The following is a 24,962-nucleotide window of genomic DNA, read 5'->3' as shown; positions in this document are numbered from 1 at the left end:
TTTCCTAGTAACTGTTTCCTAGTGTGTGTATAGATTAGAAGCAGTGTCATTAACATTCTAACCTCTGGTTTCTCTTTGTTTTTTTTTCTCATGTCCCTTGCTTTCATCCGCTGCTGGCAACATTTTCCTCCAATCAGCATATGGTTTGTTTCTGCTTTCTACACTTTTTTATTCACTGCATTAATTTGCTACGTATTGCTTAGCTCATTTAGCTGCTTTCTATTCAGCTATGGGAAAACTCATTCTTTTATCAGGATGCTGTAAATGTCTGTAATCTGGTCTGGGGGTTCAGTCTACCTTTGAGGGGCCCAAGTTCAGAGATAATGCATGCTCTGTATTGTTCCATTGCCCCTTTAGGGCCCATTCACCTATTATACCCATGGTGTCTCACTAATAATCTGATGAAGTGAGCTGCTCACGAAAGCTTATGCTCAAATAAATTTGTTAGTCTCTAAGGTGCCACAAGTCCTCCTTTTCTTTTTGTTCTAAATATGTTACTCTTTGTTCTAAATCTCCCAGATTGACTTCCTGAATTCAGTAATAGTGGATCTTCAAAGGAAAAATGAAGAATTAAAGTTGAAGGTGGAAATGATGTCTGAAGCAGCTCTCAATGGCAATGAGGAGATAAACAATTATGACAGGTATTAATATTAAAGGAAAAGGTGTTTGGTTTGTGTTGTGCTGATTCCAGTATAAATCACTTCTGTCAGCCTGTGCAGCTGAAGCAGGTCAGCCTGTGCAGCTGAAGCAGGTCAGCCTGACTGCTGACAGAGCGAGAGACCTGAGCCATGAAGTGCAAATGTGACTTGCCCATATCTCTGAGGTGGCTGGATCCAGACCTTTTCTGGTCCATCTCTAACTTCTAACTGGTAGCACATGCTCTTTCTCTGCAGCTCTGAAACAAACATCAGCATGTCCTAGTTATCAATTCCCAACAGTGACCCTGGCCCTCTACAAATTAGGAAAATACCCTCTACTCTTAGAAGCTGGTGTCTGAGTGCAAATGTGGAGGAACCAGTCCAGAACTCAGCGTTTTTTTAAAATTAATTGTGGTGTCATATCCCCTGTATCAGTGAAAAAAGAAACTATTTTTACCAGTTCATACAAATGCCTTTGAAATAGTGGATGTGTATTTGTGTAGATTGAAAAATGTAATGAATAATTTGTTTATTAGCTAGAGTGGGTATAATCACCATGTGAAGAATCTGAGCAACTGCAGAGCTACGGGGGAATCCAGAAGCTTTGCTGCCTTTTTTTGGCCGGGGGGAGCAATGATTCTCTTCGCTGCTTGTGATCCACTAATATATGCCTTGGTTTTAACCATATTGGATGTTGTTATAAACTTTTATTTTTAAAAAAGTGTTTTTTTGGTGGAAGTTTATTATAATGTCCTTTGGGTTTGTTCTCCTTTAAGAGAATATCCAGCCTAACCTATACCAATTTTGATCTTGCAGCGAGGATGAAAATCAGTCAAAGAAAAAACCTCGCCTCTTCTGTGATATTTGCGACTGCTTTGATCTCCATGAAACTGAAGACTGTCCAACTCAGGCACAGGCATCAGATGACCCTCCCCATTCGACTTACCATGGCAGCAGAAAAGAAGAGCGCCCCTATTGTGAAATCTGTGAAGTGTTTGGGCACTGGACAACCAATTGCAATGACGACGAGACCTACTAATGCAATACAAGGCCAGGAAAACAAACTTTATTTGTATGCACTAACTGGACAGTTTACTCCACCAGCATTTGTGTGTACAGACATCAGGAAAAGGGACAGTGATTCTTGACACACACATCCTCGGTTTCAAACCTATAGATATTTTGATCTTCCATTCATAAATACCTTATTCCCCCCTTAATAAACTAAAGTGACGTATAAATAAATTATTTAATAATGACTTTTTGCCATTTATTCCCAACTTCTAGGTATGAACCATTTCGAACAAGAAATGTCCCCTACGCCATTAAATTTATTGATAGGAAAAATGTATAGGAACAAAGCATTATAGTTATGTTATAGCTTATTTAAATACCTTAAAATTATGCTGTTAATTTTCATATTTGCACTAAGACATTCTAAGGCTGCATTTGTATATTTAGATTTTTTTTAAGCTTTTGACACTGGAATGGGTTGAGAAATATTTCATCTTTATTTTCCTCTACTCATTAACTATTTTACTGTGCTCTTGATCAAAGAACTTGAGCTCTGTGCACTACCTGTAAACGTAGTGCCTTTCTTTCCATTGGACTACAGTATGACATTTTTAAAATCATGAAGCAGGTAAGAAAACATAAGCTACTGTGGGGAATTTTTAAAAACCTGTATGCTGTGCACACTTACTACCATTTATGTGACATCCATTTCAGCTTCTATAGAGTGTGTGTATATATACATATATATATTAAAATTATATTTTGGAAAAAACATGTCTTCTCATTCACGTTTTTAAATTTTATTAGAACTCATCACAGGACCTGTTTATGGGATAAACAGTACAACATGACTACTTCATTTGTTGACTTAAAAATATAAAACCACCTCAGTATTGGGAGATTTTTATTAACATGTTTCCTGTGAAAAAAATCTTCCAGCACGCTTGTATCCTCGAGCAAGTTTTCAGTAAAGTCCATAGGAAACTAAGCATTTATGCTAACTATTTCATGATATGGTTTCCCTGGTTTTTATTTTATTTTCAGATGGATGTAACATGGAAAATTCAACATTAATAATTGTGGATTTTCTTATAAGCAAAAACATAATAAGGAATGAAGAAATCTAAACCATCAAACACAACGTGGTCTAGCTTGTGTCACTCGTACTAATGTTGAGATGTACCATATTACATGGACAATTAAATTAGTTTCAGAGGGGCTACTCATATAGTAAGAAAACACTCAACATGAACCAGGGTGGACCCCACTGGGCCCTAAATCATTTATTCAGATGGCTTAAATCTATCTTCTTTTGAATGTCTTCTAGCATATGTAAAAAGAACTGAAACTATACTGTATCTTCCCTGCTACCTGTACAACATACAGTATAGGGTTTACTCTTTTCTATAACTGTATATAAGCCTTTGATGTATTTTTCTCAAGATTATCAACCAAGTATCTGGCACATGATATAAAGTAAATCTGTAATCATTTTAAATTTGGGGTAATGAATGTATTATAGTAATAGGAACAAAAGCAGGGAAATCAGTATTAATTTGAAGAATGAGTGTACTGTTTCTCCTTTAATAAATGGTTATTCTCTTGTCACCTTTGTCTTGCATTCTTGCTATTTCTCAGATTGTGCAGAGGCCCTTCTTGTTATTTAGAAATCAAAAAGAAATAGATAAATGGAAGAACTTTTCTAGTGACTGATGTCTGATGTTCCCAGAACCCTGTCCACATCCCTGTACCTCCAAATCCCACAGGAAAAGAGCCCATCCATTATGGATTGTGTGGGATTATTCTACTAGAAAGGAAGTGATTGGGTAAGAAAAATTCCATTTGGGCCGCTGGGGACCCAAACAATGTGTGTTCTAGAGCCGATTATTTTTAATGAAGAAAGGCTGTCTGAGATTTACTTCTCATTCAAGGAAGATATGTTTTGGAAGGTCAAGAGGTGGCAGTGAAGCTTCTAAAACGTATAGTGGCTTTACATTCAAATGGATACTCAGGTCCATTTAAGACCAAAATTTAGGCTTTCTAAAAGAAATAATTTGCAAAACATAACTTTAATAGAAATGTTTACATATTATATATATTTTAAATTCCAGTGAAAACAGAGTCTCTGATGTGGATTTAAACACTGGGGCAGGTGCTGTATGTGCACAATGGAGCTCTGATCAGGGCCTCTGAACTACTGCACTACAAATAATTATTAACTTAGTACAGCTAACACAGTATCCTGACAGATTTGTACACTCTCAAAGGCATTTCCCCATCGGTTACATCTGGGTCATTTCCTTGTCTACCTGGTGTAGGGGAGGTTTGAAAGTTGTTGGTCAATAGCTAAACATTCACCATGGATTGTGCCAAAGCTTCTGCTGTTGCAGACAGAAATTGTGCCATGAAAACAACTCCCACTTGTCAGGAAATTCAATCTAGAATACAGCAGGATTGTAACATGCTGTCCTGGTGTATTTTTTACCTGTTGAGCTTTGGGGCAGTAACGAACCCGGACAGGATGGGGAGAGACAGCAAGAATAAAGGGATGTGGCTACTGCCTGGCCAGCTGAGAGAGAGATTTGGTGGAGGGGGGGTGTGAAGAAGCATGCTTGAGTAGAAGGAGTTGTCAAAAGGCCTAAAACAGTGATACTCAGACTGAGGCTCAAGAGCCACAAGTGGCTTATCAATGTGTCTCCTGCAGCTCTTTGCAGCACATATTAAAACACTGTGTAATTTAATTATTAACCAATCAAGATGCTTTTACTATATTGTTAACCAATTGTAGTTGATAAAATGATCCTTGGTCAGTCATTTTGCTATGAGAATTATATAATATAAATATATAATATAAAAATAGTAAATGAAACAATCAGTTCACACTATTGTGGCTCTTTTGGGTAAGGTTGATCGCTAATTTGCTCCTGAACCACTGTCTGAGTATCCCTAGCCTGTAGCATCTTGAGCACTCTGCAATGCTTTTCTCAAGGAAGCAGTTTCTGATGGTTTACATTAATGGCATGTCAGAATGACAGGGTCAGTTAAGAGCTAGAGCCAGTGTTTTCAAACATGGAGGCTAATGTTAGGCCCTTAATCCAACAGGAATTGTGCTGCTTGCTACCTCAGCCACCTCTATGTAGTTGCCTAACTTTAGGCTCCCACAACTGAAGAAGACCCTAGCAGAGGGAGACCTGGCTGATAGGGACAGAAGATGAGGGGTCATACGCAACTGAGGCTTATGGTCACATGTAAGTTATTTGGCACAAGGGGGGCCCTCCTCTAAGCAAGTTAAGATGGGACATTAGGGAATATTCTAGGCAATGGACTCAGCTGGAACCACTCACCACCTCCAGAAACCTGCCCTATGAAGAAAGGTTAAAAAAACTGGACATACTTAATCTTCAGAAAAGAAGACTGAGAGGAGACCTGATAAGTCTAAGAACTGGTTTAAAGAGGATGGTGATCAATTGTTCTCCATGTCCACTGAAGTTAATCTCCAGCAATGGAAATTTAGGTTGGTATTGGAAAAAAAAATTCTAACTATAAGGATAGTTAAGCCCTGGAGTAGGCTTACAAGGAAGGTTGTGGAATCCTGATCATTGGAGGTTTTCAAGAACAGGTTAGCGCAGAGGTGGCCAATGTGAGCCTGAGAAGGAGCCAGAATTTACCAATGTACATTCCCAAAGAGCCACAGTAATACGTCATCAGCCCCCCATCAGTCCCCCCGCTCCCAGTGCCTCCCGCCCACTGATAAGCACCTCCTTCTCCCGCCTGATCAGCTGTTCCATGGTGTGCTGGGGGAGGGAGGAGCAAGGGCATGGCAAGCTCAAGGGAGGGGACAGGAATGGGTGGAGTGGGGGCAGAGCCAGGGGTTGAGCAGTGAGCACTCCCCGGCACATTGGAAATTTGGCGCCTGTAGCTCCAGCCCTGCAGTTGGTGCCTATACTAGGAGCCGCATATTAACTTCTGAAGGAGCCGCATGTGGCTCTGGAGCCACAGGTTGGCTACCCTTGGGTTAGCCAAACACCTGTCAGGGAAGATCTAGGTTTACTTGGTCCTACCTCAGTGCAGGGGGATGGACTAGATGACCTCTTGAGGTCCTTTCCAGCCCTACATTTCTATGATTCTATGGCTGGAACTTGCCAATCACAGATTTATTATTTATGGATCACCAAGCCACAGCTAAAACAGTTTTCCACATTACCTCCAGCACTGCTCATAACACACTACAAGGCTTTTAGTTCTGTCTCCAATGTTTACTGAAAAGCAACAGAGACCCAGCTTTATCAACTTCTACTCTAGTGCAAAATTTTAACTCTATAAGGGCTAGAGACTTATACCAGTAATGAAATGAGATATAGCAGCATGACTGGCACTTGGGGGGGTGATTTTTTTTTTAACAAGACCTTGTCTTCATTGAAATGGGTTTGCTGGTATAACTGTCCCTGTGCGGACACAGCTAATACTGGCAAACAAAAGAATATTTCCCCAGTATAACTGGGTATTTCTAAACTAGAAATTCTTCAGTCGACCTACTGATGGTGACAGTGGGGCTTAGGTCACCTTAATTACACCCCATAAGCAGTGAGGTTTTTACAGCCCTGACCTACCTTTGTAGCAGGGACCAGCCCTCTGTGTCTACAATTTTTGCCAGCCCTAGCTACATAGGCTAGGGCTGCGATTTCAGTCACGCTCTGAGGTGAGGTGGCCAGGGTGGCAACCTATTTAACCATAGACCAGCCCCAAGATAGAGATTCCAGTAAGAACCCCTCCCGCCATGGCAGGGTGACCGGCCAGCAAGTGTGAAAAATCGGGACGTAATGGGGGGTAACAGTCACCTATATCAGACAAAGCCCCAAATATTGGGGCAATAAAATTGGGACATCCGGTCCCCCTACCCCACGGGTGCTGTTACCCCAGTAACTCTCCCTCCTCAGTGCAGGTGCCGTTACCCCAGTACCCCACCCCCGGGGCAGGTGCCGTTACCCCAGTATCCCTTCCCCCCCCCGGGGGCCGGTGACGTTACCCCAGTGGCCCCCGCGGGGGCAGCGGCCGTTATCCCAATATCCCCCCCAAGGCAAGGTGACGTTACCCCAATATTCCCCCCCCGGGGCAGCGGCCGTTACCCCAATATTCTCCCCCCCGGAGCCGTTATCCCAGTGGCCCCCCCGGGGCAGGGCCCGCTACCCCAATACCCCCCCCGGGGGAGCGGCCGTTACTCTAGTACCCAGCTGTCCTCTCCTCACAGCTCCTTCAATGCCCCGGGGCAGGACAAGCTCCGCGGCTAACGGTCCCACACCCGTCCCGTCACTGGGGTCACGTGTCTGCGCTGCCGCCTCCCGGCGCGCGGGGCAGCCGTTATAGCCGGGCCCCGGGGGCGGGGCCGGGTCGTTGGGAGCCTTCTGGGGCTCGAGGAGGCGGGGCCTGAGCGGGGAGATGGAGAGCCTCGCCGAGTCACGTGATCGGCGCTGTCATGTGACCGGCCGGGCCTGGCGCGGGATGGCGGCGCACCTGAGCTCGGGCCGGGTGAACCTGACGGCGCTGCGGGAGGCCGGGCGCAGGGAGCTGCGCGAGTTCCTGGACAAGTGCGCGGGCTCCAAGGTGAGGGGGCCCGGCCAAGCGCCCCTCGCCTGGGGGCCTGAGCTGCTGCTTCTGGGACCCCCCCCCCCTCCGGCGCCTGCCCAATAACTGCTCCCCCCGTCCGGCTCCGAGACCCCTGGCTACCGGGGCTGCCCCCCGCCCCGTCGCCGCTCCGACCTGTCCGGCTGCGGGGCCGCCCCCCTCTCCCTGCCCGGCTCCGAGACCCCTGCGGGGCCGCCCCCGGCTTTACCTCCTCTCGATTTGCAGCTCTGACTCCCGGGGGAATTTCTCCTGTCCTCCCCCGGCGTGGGGTGCCATGTCTCTCCCCGGGGCTGTAGTCTGGGAGCGTTATGCGATGCTCTGGTCTCCTTCCCCCCCATCCTAATCTGCAGCTGTACGATCCTTTCTGGGCTCTTCTCAGGGGCTGGGGAAGTGACTCCTCTTCTTGCCCTGGTCCTGGTCTATAGTTTTGACAACCGGGGGGGTTCCTGGTCTGCAGATATTTCCCTGATAAACAGCCTAGCAATAACAGTCGATACCCTTTCCAGGCCCTTCTGTCTCAGCATCTCCAGGCACCTCAGACTTCTGGTAAATGCACCTTGCCTCATGGGCTCTAGACCTTAGCTAGCCCCCATCCAAACATCCCATGTGGAAACACATCCAAACTAAAATAAGGAATATTCCTTTCTCTGTCACTCAGTGTCACTTGCATTCACACGGGACTAGGACTAGCACTTACATGCAGAGGAAGAGGTGTTAGGAACAGCCCAGCTGCTTCTTTGACACCCTGTGCGCTCTAGGGACCCCTGAAGTAAAAAGCCTCAGGAGCCCATGGCAACATCACTGCACAGGCCCGCGCAAGGGTGGTAATAAATTATCCCAAAATGCTTTGCAAACTCAGACTAGAAACTCAGCCATTGTGTAAGGCTGGCTCCAGTGCTGGGCTGTCCTGTGGTCAGAATGTGCCAAGCAACTGAGTCCCTGCCCTATAGGCCTCAAGTTCAGTCAGAAGACGGCGCAGGGTGTGTGGTTGTGGCATCTGGACTGCTCTGTAGGCCAGATGCGTTCAGTAGGTTCTGGGAGGGAGTGTCAGGTGCAGTGTGGAGTTAGTGGAGGATAGACAGAGTACCAGGGAGAGGGTGAGGGTAGAGTCAGGTAAGAGTGGAGTTGTAGTACATGAAGAACAGGAGTTTAGTGAAAAGCAGCCATGCTAGCCAGTGGCTGAAGTGGTCATGACAAATGGTTACAGGAGCTTGGACTGCTATCTCTTGGTGGCTTCGCAAACTATGTCCATGCTGTGCAGCATCATTAAAATGTAGCCACCTCTGTGGGGTAAGGCAGGCAGAGCCCAGCATGTACCAGTCACTGCACAGGAAGTTTTGCCTTTGACGTGTCTTCACTAGGGTGAGTAGAAAGCTCACTTAATGCTCTTACCAGGTGCCCTGCTAAACTGGCCAACAGTGACCATGACACTGGGTCAGGTTTTGTACTTGCACTGAGTGGAACTCCACTATCTTCCGAGTAGTAAATGCAGCTGCACCAAATTTGCCCCAGAGTCCAGCCACCTCAGTTCCTTGTCACTTTCCCCTTTGCTAGACTCACTGAGGCAGGGCTGCATGGTTTTCCGATTCAGTAAAAATCTCTTGGGAGGTTTAATTAGCATATTTGAAGCGTGTTGTGCTCCTCTAATGAAAGGAACTAGAGATGGGCAAAGGGTTGTTGAAATTCAACGGTTAATTCATGACTGTCTCTTAAAATCAGCACTTCCTCGGAAAGCAAATGTTTGAGCTTCTAAGGGCAGCTCACCTACCCCAGGGTTTTCTTTCCTCTTTGGAGCAACTGACTTTTCTCCGTGGCTTTTTTTTCTTCCTAGGCAATAGTGTGGGATGAGTACCTCACAGGACCCTTTGGATTAATTGCACAATACTCACTTTTAAAGGTAAGCCCTACATGGCATTCATGTTGTGCTGATTAATACTGAGACTCTCAAAAGCTATTCGGACCCTCAGTCTCATAATTGCCTCTAGAGACTGTTAGCACAATTTCTATAAACTGTCCTAGTTTTTGCTTTTCAAACCCTAATTCTTACTGTCCAATGCTGTCACCATGGTTTGCCAGTCTTTTATTTCTCTGCTATAAAGCAACAATCTAAATGAGCTTCAAGAACAGACTCTGCCTTTTCGAATATCACTTACTGCTCTTCTGCCAACTCGCCTCCCACAGACCAGATGTGCAGAACCTCCATCTTTAATGGTGGTGTAATGCAGTAAACTAATAATTTACATAATCAGCATATGGAAATAGAAGAGAAATCCATGTTGCTATCCTTAGATAAGGTGTCACAGTAACAACTACTGGATCAACTCCAGCTGATGTGGCCCTTTCTGAAACCAGTTTTCAAAATAACAGGAGTTGAGTTGGATACTGTGATTGAATACCATTTTTGTCTCCTCACAGGAACATGAGGTGGAGAAGATGTTCACCCTCAAGGCGGGCCGTCTGCCCCCAGCCGATGTCAAGAATATTATTTTCTTTGTCAGGCCCAGGCTAGAGTTAATGGATATAATTGCTGAAAATGTGCTCAGGTAAAGTTGGTGTTTCAGTGAAAAGACAACAGCTGCTTCCCAGAGCTGTGGTGGTGCAGTGGAGTTAATGTTTTCTTTTTCCCCCCTCCTCCTCCCATCCCAGGTTCATACCAGGCATAAGTTATGAGTGACATAAGTTGGGCAGATTTCAGCCCACTCACTAATAATAAATCTTTCACTTCAGTGTGAAACTGCTACACAACTTGGCATGACTGGGATCAGAATCATGGCCTATACGTACAGCATCACTGAAATGCCGTCATTTCTGGAGTTGGAGGATGAGAAGCAGGTGCATAGCAACAGGATGGAGAGGGGGAAATTTTTGGTTAAGGACACCAGGGAAAATCTCTACTCAGTTTTTATTAATTGCCCTGGAACCATTCATGTTCATCAGAGCAGATAGCTCTTGTTTGAAAGACCCACCCACAGTCAATGGCAAAAGGTAAAGGCCGAGTCAACCCTGCTTGGGATTCGAACCTGTAGATCTGGGCAGAATAAGTATTAGGCCACAGACCTACTGCTTAATCCTTGCGCCATCCCCTTCACTGTAAAGGTGTTGATTTGTACAAAATATTCTGAAATAAAAGGCTGTGAGAAGGGTTGCCTTTATTTATTAGGAACTTGAAAGTATCAGTCAGGAACTCTGTCTTGCTTCCATTCAGTGCCCCTTTGTCTTCTGTATTGCCAGTCTGAGAAACCAAGGTTAGTGTACTGTGTTACTGTACTCAATCTTATGACAACTTAAGCTGACTCTCTTCCAGTGAAGACAGAGTTCGCTCTCCGCTGAGGGACTTCCACATCTTGTTTGTGCCCCGTCGCAGCCTATTGTGCGAGCAGCGGCTGAAGGATCAGGGCGTTCTGGGATCCTTCATTCACAGAGAGCAGTACAGTTTGGACCTCATTCCATTTGATGGAGACTTGTTATCCATGGAGTCTGAAAGTGCATTTAAAGTAAGTGCTGATTTCTTCCTTGAGGGAAAAGATACTTTGCACGTTTGTGTTGCATCCATCATCCAAGGATCTCAAAGCACTTTTCAGACTGATTAGCCACAAGGCAATAAAAGGAGTTACAGAGCAAATGTGGTCTGACTGTAGTAGAACAGTGGACTGGGAGTCAGAACTCCTGGGGTCTGTTTCTGAATGCCGTGATGCACCCACGGACCCATCATTTTACTAGGCTATGTGTCAGCTTTCCCATCTGTTCTAATGGGGTAATACTTGCATGAACAGAATTTGTGAGGCTTAAATAACTAACCTTTATAAAGAACTTGAAGTTTCCTGTGTTAAATGTGTTACAGAAGGGTAAATTGTAATTGTTAGGGTGTCACACACCACAGCAACACAAAGACTTAACACTTGTCTTAAGATGGGCAACAGTGCTGTGTGTGTGTGTGTGTATATGTGTGTGTGTGTGTATATATATATATATATATATATATATATATATATATATCCTGCATTGCCAGCACATCACCTGTAGTGCCATTAAGTCTGTGTGCAGCTTCCTTTAGCCATCTCCCCTTAGTGTATTGAATCTAGCCCTGTGTGAGCAGCAGAGAGGATGTCCGGACATGATAAAACTTGCCAGCTTGGTGACACATTTTCTAATTGACCAAGTCACAGGAAAGAGACTTGTTGTTTCAGCTCTGTTACTCTGCTGCATTAAATTAGGAGCAGCACATTGGCTAGAGAATTCTAAAATAATGGGTTTGATCTCATAACAGTTCCCGAATGGTCGTTATTAACTCTAATCGCTCTGAGCAGAGAGAGCCCCCAGGACGAGGAGTTGTTCTGCTTGTGAATCCAGCTCCCCTTGTTGCTGGCCCACATCAAAGTTGCTGCTTTGCGGTCCTGTCGCTGGACCGCCGGCTGGTGTGACAGAAGCAGTGTTTCCGGGAGGAGTAATCAAACGACCCATTGTCACTCCTGGCCCCAGCTGTAATCTTCCCCCTCCTCTTGAATTCTTCTCACGGTTGAGGTCTCTCTCCTCTATGGAGGAGAGCGCTGGGCTTAATCTCAGGGTCATTTTTTCTCTCAAACTGAATTTTTGGTTGTTCTGTGCATGTGTCTAAACAACCAGCCTGCACCTGCAATGCTGTATGGACGGCTAAATAGCATGGTGAGCGGTAGCATTCACTTTCATGTTCTGACTTACTTTTTAAAGTGAGTTTAGTGCTGGAAACGTCCCCAGTTGGCATTGCTGGAGATCACTGTCCTATTTAACCACAGAACATGTACTGCAGGGGGTGTGGAGGAGGCGGGGCAAGGTTCCTCGACCCTGACCCTATGTAGAAGGGCAGGAAGGGCTAGCTTAGTCTCCACAGCCCATTCACTCCTGGAGCATCTTCTGTGGGCTTGTGTATACAAACCACTGGGTGCAGGGCAAGCTGGGGCATACATCTGTTGTGTGCTAGCTTTGAAAGCCGGGTAGATCAGAGTCCACTGGGGAACTTTTACCGTGTGGCAGCAGGGTCCTCATGGACAGTTGGTGTATGGCAGGTCAGTGTGGGGTAGATTTACACCCCAGCTCAGCGTGCACTCACTGTTCATATAGACAGCCCTTCAGTCGGACAGCTAGTGCTAACTATAATGATGATTTTGTGACCTGCATGCTTGTCCACTGGGGCCTGCAGCAAAGCACCAGCTGCTATCCCAGTGCTCGCTGATAGCAAGTAATGACTTTGGATCACTGAAACCTGGAGGTGAAAGGCTCCGTATCCTTTAAGCAATCCCTCAAGCCATCCAGTTCAGCCAGGTTCTACGTTTAAGATGATCAGGCTAATTAAATATCCTCCGTTTCTGTAACCTTCCTTTCCCTGTCATTTAGGAGTGTTACTTGGAGAGTGACCAGACAAGTCTGTACCATACAGCCAAGGGACTGATGACCTTACAGGCACTTTATGGAACTATCCCACAGATCTTCGGGAAGGGGGACTGTGCACGGGTAAAACAAATTTAAAACATCTTTGTTCTAAGAAGATAAATCCTTTTGTTTCTGGTGGTGGTTGTTTTGGAGCTGCCACTAGTGTGTTGGGTTTATTGATACTGTGGGTCACAAGCTGGATTTTGCTGCTTGGGCGCCTGTTGGTTGAAACAATTCTCAGTCAATCTGTCACTGCGGGTTTTACTGTCACGAGCCCCCTCTGAGTTGCTCCCCTAAAGGAACGTGTTTATAAGTGTGTTCCCTACTGGTCTTCTTGCCTGCCCAGATATCTTCCCCCCCTCCCTGGTGAAAGTCAGCTGGCTGCTGAGAGGCTGACACGCGGTGATATGTATGTCTGTATTTCACTGGAGTTTGGACAGTTCACTTGGTTTTCATGAACACTATGATGTTGGAATCCCAGAAATTTGTGGGTGAGGTTCTGTGGCCTGTAACGTGCGGGAGGTCAGACTAGATCAGGGATCGCAAACTCGAATCACCATGAGGGCCACATAAGGACTAGTACATTGGCCTGAGGGCTGTATCACTGACACGCCCCCCCCCCCCCCCCCCGCGCTGCCCCCGGCCCCGCCCCCACTCCACCCCTTCCATGAGGCCCTGTCTCTGCCTTGCCTCTTCCCACCTCTTCCCCGCCCCCATTCCAAACCCTTCCCCAAATCCCCGCCTCTTCTCCGCCTTCTCCCCTGAGCATGCGGTTCCCCGCTCCTCCCCCCTCCCTCCTGGAAAGCGCTATGCGCCGCCAAATAGCGCCTGCAAGTAGGCAGAGGAGCGGGGACGCGGCGCACTGGGGGGAGGGGGAGGGGAGCCTGGTGGGCCGCAGGAAATAACTCTGGGGGGGCGGGAAGCTTGGCGGGCCACAGGAAATAACTCCACGGGCTGCATGCGTGTTTGAGACCCCTGGACTAGATGATCACAATGGTCCCTTCTGACTTAAAGTCCACAAATCTATGAGTAAATTAGAGTTGATAAAGACCTATTGACCCTGACCAATGAATGAATGTTCTCTGCTCTACCTCTTTAGTGCTTTGTGTAATTTAATTTAAATATCCCAACCAGTTGGGCTTGCACGCCTCCCCACGGAAGACAGTTCCACAGACAAATAGATTTCACAGTCAAGAAGATTCCTTGATATTTGACCTAACTTCATCCCTTTTCTCCTAGTTAGACTCTCTTAACCACTCTAAATAATTCCCCTCCCTCCTTGGAGTTAACCGACTACTGATAGCTGAAGGGTTTATGTACCTTCATCTTTATTCATCACTTAGTAAAGTTACATGTGTTGTATCCTTTTGCTCTCTCCCCATAATTCAGTCCCTCTTACCAGATCATTTTTGTTCTTATTCTTTGAACTCCGTGCGGTTCATAAGTATCTCTTTTGGTAAGGAGGCATCTGGAACTGAATGCAGAGTTCAGGTTCTGTGACCATTGTGTCAGACTAAACTAACCAGTTTTGTCGTAGAATAGTTTGGTTTGTTTCTTAATGGCCCTTCCTCCAGTTGTACCAGTTACACAGCTTGCCTCTCCTCCCATTCACTTCTTATACATGCACTTCTTTTCCTGTTTTCATACGTGCATATGTCTCTAAAGCTAGTTATCACAGCCACCCTTCATGGACTGAGCCATAACGAACCAAATATTTTATTTCCAGCATGTGGCTAACATGATGATCAGGATGAAGCGAGAGTTCCCTGGAGGCCAGAACTCAATATTTCCAGTCTTTGATACCCTCTTGTTGCTTGACCGCAATGTAGACCTGTTGTCTCCTCTAGCTACTCAGCTTACTTATGAAGGCCTGATTGATGAAATATATGGAATTCAAAATAGTAAGTGCAGCAAACCATGGACAGTGAAACGAATGGAGTAGAATAAAATTCCTGAGTGCTAGAATAAAGTGCAGGGTGCCAAGTGGAATTTGGGATGAAGGTGAGAATAATTTAGCTGAACCTACAAGAGGGGTGGCTTAGTTGCTTGATGTAATTAAAAACCCTGGTTTCAATCCCAAAAAGGTGAGCTCAGTGCTTCATCCATCCCAAGTAGATGAATTGAGCACAATGCTCTTCGCTACGTGTGAGTCCTTGGGATGTCAGCTGTACATGGACATTAGTGATCCCAGGGCACTTTTCACAAGAATAGGGATTTTAGCTAAAATGTCCCCTCAACATGCTGTTAGTTTCCACCCTCCACTGAAGCTGATGCTCTCTGCACGCGCTTTGTAAAGCCGTTTACCCCGCTTTCTTTACGCTCCATGGGATGATGAAAACTCTAGGGCCAGAAGCATGTGGAGCTGGTAACTTCCACCTAATGTACTGATGAGGGTGAGCAGAAGGCATCTCTCTGGTACTGTATAGATCTGTGTATAGGACTCCTTGTTTACATATAGCTAGTAGGGATTTTTACCCTTTCAAATTAGGGGAAATCATCTTATATGTGGCAACATTTCTTCCAAGTTGTAATATGGGTGTTTACACAAGGCTAGAGCTGCCTCTTGCTTGGGGAAAGGTTTTGGTTGGTTGGTCAGTTTAAGTCCTGGAGTTTGAGCTCTAATTTGTCTGTTTTCTTGCTGTGTTGGTAGCTTATGTGAAACTCCCTCCTGAAAAGTTTGCCCCTAAGAAGCAGAGTGAGGGTGGCAAGGATCTCCCCACGGAACCGAAGAAGCTTCAGCTGAATTCTGCCGAGGAGCTGTATGCTGAAATTCGAGACAAGAACTTCAATGCTGTGGGGTCAGTGCTAAGCAAGAAAGCCAAAATCATATCTGCAGCCTTTGAGGTAAAGGACTTGTACACCATAGTACTGCCCAGTAGCATGTCACCTGGGCAGTCTGCTCCTTCCGGGTGGAGAGTTGGGTCTGACTGCTCTGCACATTTGAGCATGAAACAAGGCTAAGATCCACTAATACCCCTTCCAATGCCTACCTTAGTATTACATGAATGCAGCCTTTGGCATTTTATTTCCCTAGTAGTTTTCAGTAAATTGAACACATGGGATCCAGACTGTCCCATAGTTAGTGATGGTTCAGATTCCAGGTTTTGGCTTGAGCTCATCTCCACTTTAAAATTCTTTAGGGTCTTGAAGTAGCTTAAGCATCTTAAACTAATCTAAAGCCTCATTAACTTTATAGCACCACCCAGCATGCTAAGTGCATCATAAAAATACCAGAAATAAAGACTTGTCCCTGCCCAAAAGAGCTTACAGTCTAAATCAGACTTGATATTTATATAGCGCTCATTATCACACCTCAAAATCTGGAGTGTGTTTATCCTCTCAGCACTCCTGTGAAGTAGGAGAATTGTTATCCCCATTGTACAGATGGAGAACTGAGCCACAAAAAGTGAAATATTGGCCCAACTGAAGTCACTGATAAAACTCCCTTTGACTTCAGTGGCAACAGGATTTCACCCTAAGTGACTTGCCAAAAGTCACTGTGACATTCCCCAGGGTGCAATCTGAACCTGTGGCCTGCTGTGTCCCCTTAGCTCTCCAGCCTGGGATGCCTTTTATACTACTTTCCTGATGAACACCAACCTGTCCAGGCTCTGCTCACTCTGCCACCAACATGCAAAGTCACTCCCACCTGAACACATGACTGCTATGCCCAGCCATCCATGAATTGCATACAGGGCCACACCTGGATATCCTTCAGCCCACGCCTTGCCCCCCAGACACGTGCGTCTTGTACTGCTCAGTAGCCCGCTTGACAGTCCAAGCTCCTAGATAGTTCATCACTCCAACAATGGGTAATGATTACGCACCAGGCTTGTTGACCTAAGTAGAGATTCCCAAGTACTTCAACAAAACACACTGATTTAAATAAAATAAGTTTCTTAACTAGAGAAAGACAGATGACAAGTAATAAGGCCTGGAAGTCAGAATTGGTTACAAAAGAAAAAAGGATAAACGCACAACCTAATTCCTAAACTTTACCAAGGCTAATAGGCTTCAAAGCAAAAGGCTTGTCTCACTATGTGCTGCAATACAGTTCACAGGTTGGCCTGGGACCACTCCCCTGCTTTGTTCAGTTCTTTCAGAGTCGTCGTCATCAACAGAGAGATGGAAAGGTGGCTAGGGACACTTTTTTCTCCCCTTCTTATACCGTCAACCCTTTGTGCTGAAAAATTCCTTCCTGAGTCATGGGGCCAGGCAGTTCCATTGCATACGTGAGCTCCAAACTGTCCTTCAGATGAATTGTAAATTTCTTGTTTACAACTCCCCCACCACCACCCCTGGAGAATGTCCGATTACACCGGTAATGGCTCCTTAGCACTTTGCTGGCATGTTAGGGTGTTTTTGTCTCTGAGAAATTGGTTTGTGGGCCTTACCCAGAACCACAGCATGTTTCAGTAACAATCCTATAGCAAAACCTCATAATTTTACATGCCATGTTTGTTTCACACATTTCAACAGGATGAGGCATACTTTGCACAAAAGATATCATAACCATATACAAGTGTCAGAGTAACAGCCGTGTTAGTCTGTATTCGCAAAAAGAAAAGGAGGACTTGTGGCACCTTAGAGACTAACCAATTTATTTGAGCTCACGAAAGCTCATGCTCAAATAAATTGGTTAGTCTCTAAGGTGCCACAAGTACTCCTTTTTCTTTTTGCATATACAAGTGGTGAACATGGGGTACAGGGTGTCACAGTCACACACAAAGTCGGAGACACAGCAGGGAATTGAATCTGAGTGACTGGATCATCCTCCCTCCTTTAGGAAAACCAAAGAACTTGCAACTGGAGGAGTGGGGCGTAAGACCAGTGGAGGGCTGGCTAGAGAATGGGAGGCGCTTATGCTGGTTTAAGGATTTCTTCAACTACAAGCTCTTTGGGGCTTGGCCATCTCTTTGTGCTAGATTTTGTACACACAACAATGGGATCCTGACCGCTTCTAGCTGCTGCCACAGTCAAATACACAATAATAAGAGTGTACATGGCCAAGGACTAATAGACACTAGTTGCCTTTTAGCCAATTGGCACCTATTACAGGTGTGCAGTTTACCAACAGTGAGACTCCAGTTGGCCTGTCAGCTGTTGCTCATTAGCTATAGAATTGAATAGTCTTCTCCTGCTTTTAAAAACAAACACACATGCAAAACGAGGAAACAAAAGTCACACAGTGCTTAACTGTGTGACCTGCTGTGCTGACTGTGTTAATTTTTTGTTCCTTCCATCTGCTTTTAGTCACTTCTGCCAATCTTAAGGCCAGTTAGATGTACCATATATCCATCTAAATTGTGCATTCAGATTTGACTTGCAGTAATAGACTCTTACTGGGGAATTAGTGTTGGAAGCTCCCAAAGATTAAAATACTTCACACTGGAAGGGAGGAAAGAGATGTGAGATTTTGTCAGATGTAATAGGTGATAATGAAACAGCAGTACTTTGGCAGCGAAGGGCTTGTAAATTGCAGACTTCATTATCGCTCTCCTGCCTGTACTTGCCCATTTGTATAGTTTACATTTTAGTCAAGATAATTTTTAAGAGCGCTTACTTTTGTAGTCATTGTGACAAGATGTGGATAGGTTGACTGGGCAAAACACAAATGTCTGAATTGTTCTGACTAGGAATTCTTAGATGTCTGCGCTTCATCAGACCAGGTTTTCTAGATTGCTTGGGGCAGACTTTAACGATTGGGACTTACTTTAAAAGTTATTTCAAACTAAATAGGCTGCTATTCAGTTTTGGAGAGAGGGGAAATACTCTCTATTCCCCTTCCTCAGGGTACGCCAAGCACTTCACGCTTCTCTGACAGCTTTCATCTGAGGAGCTGAGAGTTTCAAAAATGCTAGTTAAGTCGTACACCGTGCGAGAGAGGGGTGTGTTCTCCCTGTTCTGCAGTGGGGGAACTGAAGCATGGTGGAGCTGGATAACATGCTTAACCATCAGTCAGGCAACAAGTCAGTGGCAGTGCGAGCACCAGAATGCCCCATGTTTCTGACCCAGTCCCTGGCTTTTACCACTAAACCTGCCTCCTTACACCATCTTGTCCAGCTCTCTAATGAACGTGAAGTTTTATACTCTCTACTACCCATTGATAGAACATTGTAATATCTTCTTTCAACCTGGGTTCCATCTTTGCAGTTTCCTTTGCCTCTTCTCTTTACAGCCCTTCGAGTGTAGCTTTTAAAATGTTTCAGGCAACACTTTGCAGATTGCAGATCCCTGAAATGTTTGAAACTGTTGCATAAGATTTTCAGTCTCTTTTCTAAACTAGACCTAAGGCAGGAGAGAGCAGGGAGACATCTGCAATCTCCTTTTCTTTCTGCTTTCTCAAGGATTCTCCTTATATTTGACAGAAATAAAGATAAGAATTTAAGCTAATATTTTACATGCCTGTCAAAAAAAGACCCACCTGAGTAAATGGGTCAGTAGAATTTCATAAGATTGGTTTAATATCTACTGTGTGTTACCTTATCCTAGGGATTTAACTCCTTAGCTCCAGAGCAGCTACAGTGTCTATGCTTTTGAAATAGTATGTCACAGTGACTGCATCTCAAATCCAGTGACACTTAATGATAAGATCTTGAATCTCCTCATACTACTTGATGTATTTGTGTGGAAGATCAGCAGCCGCTCCTCTCATCTACCAAAGGAAATAAAACTTCACTTTTGTGGGCCTCAGACTCCCTATCTGTGAAATGGGGATAATAATACTTGCCAGCCTCAGAGGTCAATTGAGGCTTGCTTAACGAACACTTGAGAAGTACTCTGGGATCTTTGGATGGAAGGCACAATAGGAGTGCAAGATGCTGTACTATTTTAATGTAATTGCACAGAGAAACGTGATTAGCAGCCTCTCTTGTAAAATAAGATATCACTCTGATGCCAGTGGTGTTTTTCTCATGGTGCATTTACTCAACAGCTTTATAAACTGATGAAGCAACAGTGCTGTTCTAGGAAACAATATATTTTTGTAAATGCGGCCTATCTGAAAGGTCAGATGTCACTGAAGCTAACGGATCAGTGTTTCAAGATGACAGTAATGAAGCTCACTACTTTCCATTTTTCGTAAAGCAATGAACACAGTACACACTAAACAGACAAAAACACACCTTTTGATGAAATGATTTACGGACATTTATTATTATAATGAATAAGCTCTAAAGTATAATTGCTGGATCTTTTTAGGAAAGACACCATGCTAAAACAGTTGGGGAGATCAAGCAGTTCGTTTCACAACTGCCACACATGCAGGCAGCAAGAAGTTCTCTAGCAAACCATACCTCGATTGCGGAGCTAATCAAAGACATTACTAGTAAGTATCCTTTTCAGTATTCCACCTACAGTTGATCTTGTGTTATGTCTTGCAGCCAAAGATACAACTTTGCTGATTTCATAAAAAATTCAGACACCAGGAACAAAATACTGGCCTTATTTGTACTTGGGCGACTCTGCGACACAATTTAATACACAGATAAACTGACCCTTATTTTTAGGTACCGACTTACTAATGTATTGAATTTTTTTTTTTTAAGCATCAGAAGATTTCTTTGATAATTTAACAGTGGAACAAGAGTTCATGTCAGGAATAGACACTGACAAGGTGGGTGGAAAGCAAGATCTTGCCTTTACGTGATTTTTATCTTCTAACCACAGTCTCCTAATCACAAAACTTGGTGGGGGTGTGTTAATACAGAGAAACCTAGACAATGGCTGACTCTGATTTGATGTCAGTCTTGAAAACTTTTAGTATGTTCCTTGTGCGTTATGGAGACGTTCTTTCTAAGTGGTGCATACCACTTAGGATGCAGTGGGCACAATTTAAGTAGGCTTTTTATAAGTATGTCTTGGTCTGGTAAGTTGGACGAAAAGGGGCTTTGCCCCTTTATGGGCTCCCTTGTAACAGGGCCAAAAAGGAGGAAAGCTTACAGCGATGGACAGGAAGGGAAGGATCCAATTGGGGCCAGGCCAAGATTACTGTATTGCCCTTCCTGCTGACTGGGAGAGGTATTTATACCCCACATAGCCACGAAGAGGGCTCTTTATGAGGATCTGGCTGGAAGCTCCCACCTACCTATCCATGTACTTTGCATAGGACCAGGTTTGCTTTTGGCATTCTGTGGCCATTACTCTGGTTGCCTCTTCTCTGGGGGGCTGGGAAGGAATTTTCCCCTCACTGCCAGATTGGCCAAGGCAGGGTGGGTTTTTTCACCTTCCACACAGCTGATCTGAGGACCCAAGGTTAGGTTATCTCGCAACTTGTATGTATAACTTGTAGTGGCTGTCCAGGGCAGGTACTTGCTATGGAAGGGATGCGCTTATCAGATCAATTGGATTGGGAAAGGCTCAGCAGGAAAGCATCTTTTATGGGAGCTGAGTATAGGGGGTTCCTAAATCTGCATCAGCAGAGAGCCCATTCTCCCTCCTCCCTGCACTGTACAATTTATTGTTGGCTTTTCCTAGACATTAAAGTGAATAAAGTTGCAGCCTAATTAACCTGCATCCGTGGCCTCCTGTCCGTCTTCTGGTGTGGATGGGCAATAGCTGCTGTGCTGCATTTTCTATCTGGCCTGGGGAGACTAAGGTCACCGTTACAATGCTGTGGTTCTGCTGCATAGAGTGCAGCATGGGCAACTGTCGACACAGCTTCAGTGCGCTGTGCTTTGACTTGTGTAGTGCTCTGATGATATGGGGGTGGGTGGGGAATCAAGGATGAGAGTTTGCAAAATACTTGCAGTGTATCAAATAGAATCATAGATATCCATTGTTGACACCATTGACAAAGCTTGTTAATTGGAACCACCGACGCTACAAAGCTATTTTGCATATATCTAAGCTGCTTATGTAACTGCTGTGATCCCTGTTTTACCTTGTCCATCACTATGGGAAGCGTAAAAGCATCTTCCAAGAATGTTATCTTTGCTTTGCCATTAAAAGCAAAAACAGAGCTTTTCTTTTCAGCTCTGTTAAAATCCTAACCTAGGTTTTTGGTTGACAGCTTGGATGTCTGTTTCTTTATAGGTCAACAATTACACTGAAGATTGCATTGCTCAAAAACATCCACTGATCAAGATATTAAGGCTGGTTTGCCTGCAGTCAGTGTGTAATAGTGGACTCAAGCAGAAGGTGTTGGACCATTATAAAAGAGAGATTCTCCAGGTCAGGCTAGAATTGTTTAACTAATAATGTGGATATTCCTTGCAAATTAAGGTCTCAATCCTGGAAAGATTTGCACACCATACATATCTGTGCACACATGAGTGATCCTAATGAGTTAAATAGGACTATTCACATGTGTAAAACTTCACAGGATCAAGGCCTACACGTGTTTTAATCACTGTCCTGTGTTTTTAAAAACTTTTAACAATGTGAAATATATTTAAACATATTTATTTAAAACATGCATATAATTTTGTTTTGGGCCACTGTCATGCTTTCTGTTGCACACTGCAAAAAGACATTTGTAAACATTCATTTTAACTTTACACACTCACTTGTTCCCCTATGAGTTGTCTTGAAACTGTGTCCCTAAAATCAGTGTTTAATTGAATTCACTATTTAAAATGTCTCTCATTGTCTTGCAAACCTTGATGGTGTCTTGTCTATAAATTTCAGACTTCAGCAAGTTGTTTGGTTAGTGTCTAGTGTTACATAAAAATCCCCTGATTTTATTTCTACTCGCTCTTGATGCGTAAATGACAGTACTACATTAAAGGCAAAATCTTCATGTTACAGACTTACGGCTATGAACATATATTAACCTTAAACAATCTGGAAAAGGCTGGACTCTTAAAACTTCAGACAAGCAGTAGAAACAACTACCCAACAATCAGGAAAACCATGCGGCTGTGGATGGATGATGTTAATGAACAGGTAAACTGAAGACTTATCAACAGACAGACCAGTTGGAAGATGGACACAGGTGGCGGGTGGGGAGAGCTTGTACATTTGCAAGATTTTAATATGCTGAAGTGTCACTTTTCAGTAGAAAACTCTACTGCTGTTCATTTCCCTCTCCTTCTACAGAACCCAAATGATATTTCATATGTGTACAGTGGCTATGCTCCATTAAGTGTGCGTCTGGCACAGCTGCTTGCTCGCCCAGGGTGGCGTAGCATAGAAGAAGTTTTAAAGATGCTCCCAGGACCCCACTTTGAAGAGAGGCAGCAGTTACCAACTGGCCTTCAAAAAAAGCGTAAGCTTCTTTGGAATAACTTGATTAGTCTGTGACCATTCTACTGTTAAATTCACTTACAGAGTCTGATATAGTGACTGACAGCATCCACCTGGACTGTTCATTTGATTAGTAATTCTAGGTTTATCATCTTCCCAACTTCAGTACAGTGAGCTGCCTCTGATCATTGCCCTAAGGTGGTAGAAATAATTCCTAGCTATTGTACTGTATAGCCTTTTTCATCAGTAAATCTGATAGTATTTACAAAGGAGGTATTACCTCCATTTTACAATAGGGAAACTGAGCCATAGAGAGGCTGGGATTTGCCTGAGCTCACTGGCAGAGCCAGAAATAAAACCCATTCAGTGCTCTATCCACCAGCTCCATATCACGTTTGCAATTTGACCGAAATCTGTGCTTCAGTTTGGCCCTAGGGTGACTTCATAATAACCCTGTCCTTTCAGCGCCAGTCCAGTTTGTAACTGTCTCTATAAATGTTCAGGTCAACAGGGAGAAAACAGAGTAACGCTGGTGTTCTTTCTGGGAGGTGTGACCTATGCTGAAATTGCTGCACTGAGGTTTCTTTCTCAGATGGAAGATGGAGGCACAGAATATGTCATTGCCACCACTAAACTAATCAATGGCACAAACTGGATCAAATCCCTGATGGAGAAACTGGAACCTGCACCTTTTTAGAAGCTATGTAAAGATTCAGTAAAATGCTTCAGGCTGGCATGGGGCCTTCAGAAATGACTGCAGCTGGAGAACATGAAATCATGTTTGCACGGGTGCATGCAGTGGCTACACTCTGCTCTGTTCCTGCTATATATGGAACTTCCTTAATAACTGAGTGACTCTGACAGAGGAATATGAGGAAATAAAAATCAGTATTAGAGCTGTTGGTGTCTGAACTATAAAATCATAGACCTAACACAATGTTACGCTGTCTGATCTGTCTCTCTCTCACAAAGCCCTAGGCCGCTTCACCTTCAACCAAGGGAGACTGGCCCATAATCTAATTGATCTCTGTGCTAGCAAGTCTTTCCTGCTGCCTTTAGTTCTCCATTTCTTAATATCTCCCCCCTTACATCCATGCCTGCTTACCCCAGCTAGATGAAAGTTGTCCCCTCCACTTCTGTCAATATTTGTTACTTTCCTCTCTTCAGTATCTGCTCAATGGTGGTGGCCTGGTAATAAATGTAGTTCAGCTGTGTTTGGTTGTATGAGGAGTGGGGGGGGGGGGGGGGTAGGAACAGTCAAACAGACAGCAAATGAGTTTGCAATAGACACTATCTCCTTCCTATCTGCCTTTGCAGGGAATGATACTCTGTGGATTCTTTCTCCCATTGCATAGGTCCCTTTTGTAGCAGTAGCTTGCACTGTACAAGTTGAATCTGTTTTTCTGGGTATGTCTACAAACCCAGCTGTTTAATCCTTGCAGGTCACTGACAATTAATAATAAAAAGACAGGGAGAGCTTGAGTGGCAGAAGTCACTTACATTCCTCAAATCTCAAGGGCTCATCCAAAATACAGCTTCTTCCCCTTTAGTTTGTCCTTACCACACAAGTTTCTAGCAACATCACTATTATCTGAAGAGCCATTGCAGCCTCCCATGGCTGCTGTGTACGTATTGATGTTACTGGCTGTGTGCGTGGCTGCTTCAGAGCACATAAGCTGCAATAAATATGTAAATCCTCAGTTACTGATGACAAAGGGGCTGCTGGAAACCACCATCCCATGTGAGCAATAAAGGAGAAAAAGCTACACAAAAGTTGTATATGAGTCTGTACTCGATAGACAAATATCTGCTTAACGAATTAATAGCAGGGGTAGGCAAACTACAGCCCCATGGGCTGGATCCTCAGGGCTTTGGATGCAGCCCATGGGATTGCCGCTCCCCCGGGGGGGGGGCAGAGGGCTCCACACACTGCCCTAACCTGTGGGTTCCACACCCAAAGCTCCCAGTGGCCAGGAACCCCTCCCCCAGGGATGTAGTGGGAGCCGTGCAGCATGGGGCCAGGGCAGGCAGCCTGCCTTAGCAGCAGTGCCGGGCCAGACCCTGCCCCCCAAGTCCCTGCCCCAGCCCTACATTCAT

At 44.6% G+C, this 24,962-nt stretch overlaps 2 protein-coding genes across 10 annotated transcripts in view; both read left to right on the top strand.

The window, feature by feature from the left end:
• CLIP1 (CAP-Gly domain containing linker protein 1) overlaps positions 1–3,260 on the top strand; it is a 124,475-nt gene extending 121,215 nt beyond the window's left edge. For all 9 annotated transcript variants that reach the window (XM_075120070.1, XM_075120065.1, XM_048822194.2 and 6 more), the window contains 2 exons: positions 520–641; positions 1,455–3,260. In XM_075120070.1, the coding sequence (XP_074976171.1) occupies positions 520–641; positions 1,455–1,677 (345 nt within the window). In that variant the 3' untranslated portion in view covers positions 1,678–3,260. The remainder of the gene's footprint in view (positions 1–519; positions 642–1,454) is intronic.
• A 3,835-nt stretch (positions 3,261–7,095) lies between these two features.
• VPS33A (VPS33A core subunit of CORVET and HOPS complexes) lies at positions 7,096–23,761 on the top strand. Its single transcript, XM_048821490.2, has 13 exons — positions 7,096–7,253; positions 9,106–9,171; positions 9,690–9,817; positions 10,579–10,768; positions 12,645–12,761; positions 14,407–14,581; positions 15,331–15,524; positions 19,881–20,007; positions 20,228–20,295; positions 21,714–21,851; positions 22,428–22,565; positions 22,719–22,887; positions 23,369–23,761. The coding sequence occupies exons 1-13, from the start codon at positions 7,152–7,154 to the stop codon at positions 23,560–23,562; spliced, it is 1,806 nt and encodes a 601-aa protein (XP_048677447.2). The 5' UTR covers positions 7,096–7,151; the 3' UTR covers positions 23,563–23,761.
• Positions 23,762–24,962: the final 1,201 nt, after the last annotated feature.

Source organism: Caretta caretta, chromosome 15 (assembly GCF_965140235.1).
Source record: "Caretta caretta isolate rCarCar2 chromosome 15, rCarCar1.hap1, whole genome shotgun sequence".
Classification (NCBI taxonomy): Eukaryota; Metazoa; Chordata; order Testudines; family Cheloniidae; genus Caretta; species Caretta caretta.
Note: the sequence above shows the minus strand (reverse complement) of the source record. Positions and strands in the feature narration are given on the sequence as shown.

What these genes read in the sequence shown, in the direction of transcription:
- VPS33A (XM_048821490.2), top strand. Translation starts at nt 7,152, where the DNA reads ATGGCGGCGCACCTGAGCTCGGGCCGGGTGAACCTGACGGCGCTGCGG. An exon ending in ATTGCTGAAAATGTGCTCAG is followed by an intron (nt 9,818 to 10,578) that starts GTAAAGTTGGTG and finishes ACTCTCTTCCAG; the next exon opens with TGAAGACAGAGTTCGCTCTC. An exon ending in GGAAGGGGGACTGTGCACGG is followed by an intron (nt 12,762 to 14,406) that starts GTAAAACAAATT and finishes TTTTATTTCCAG; the next exon opens with CATGTGGCTAACATGATGAT.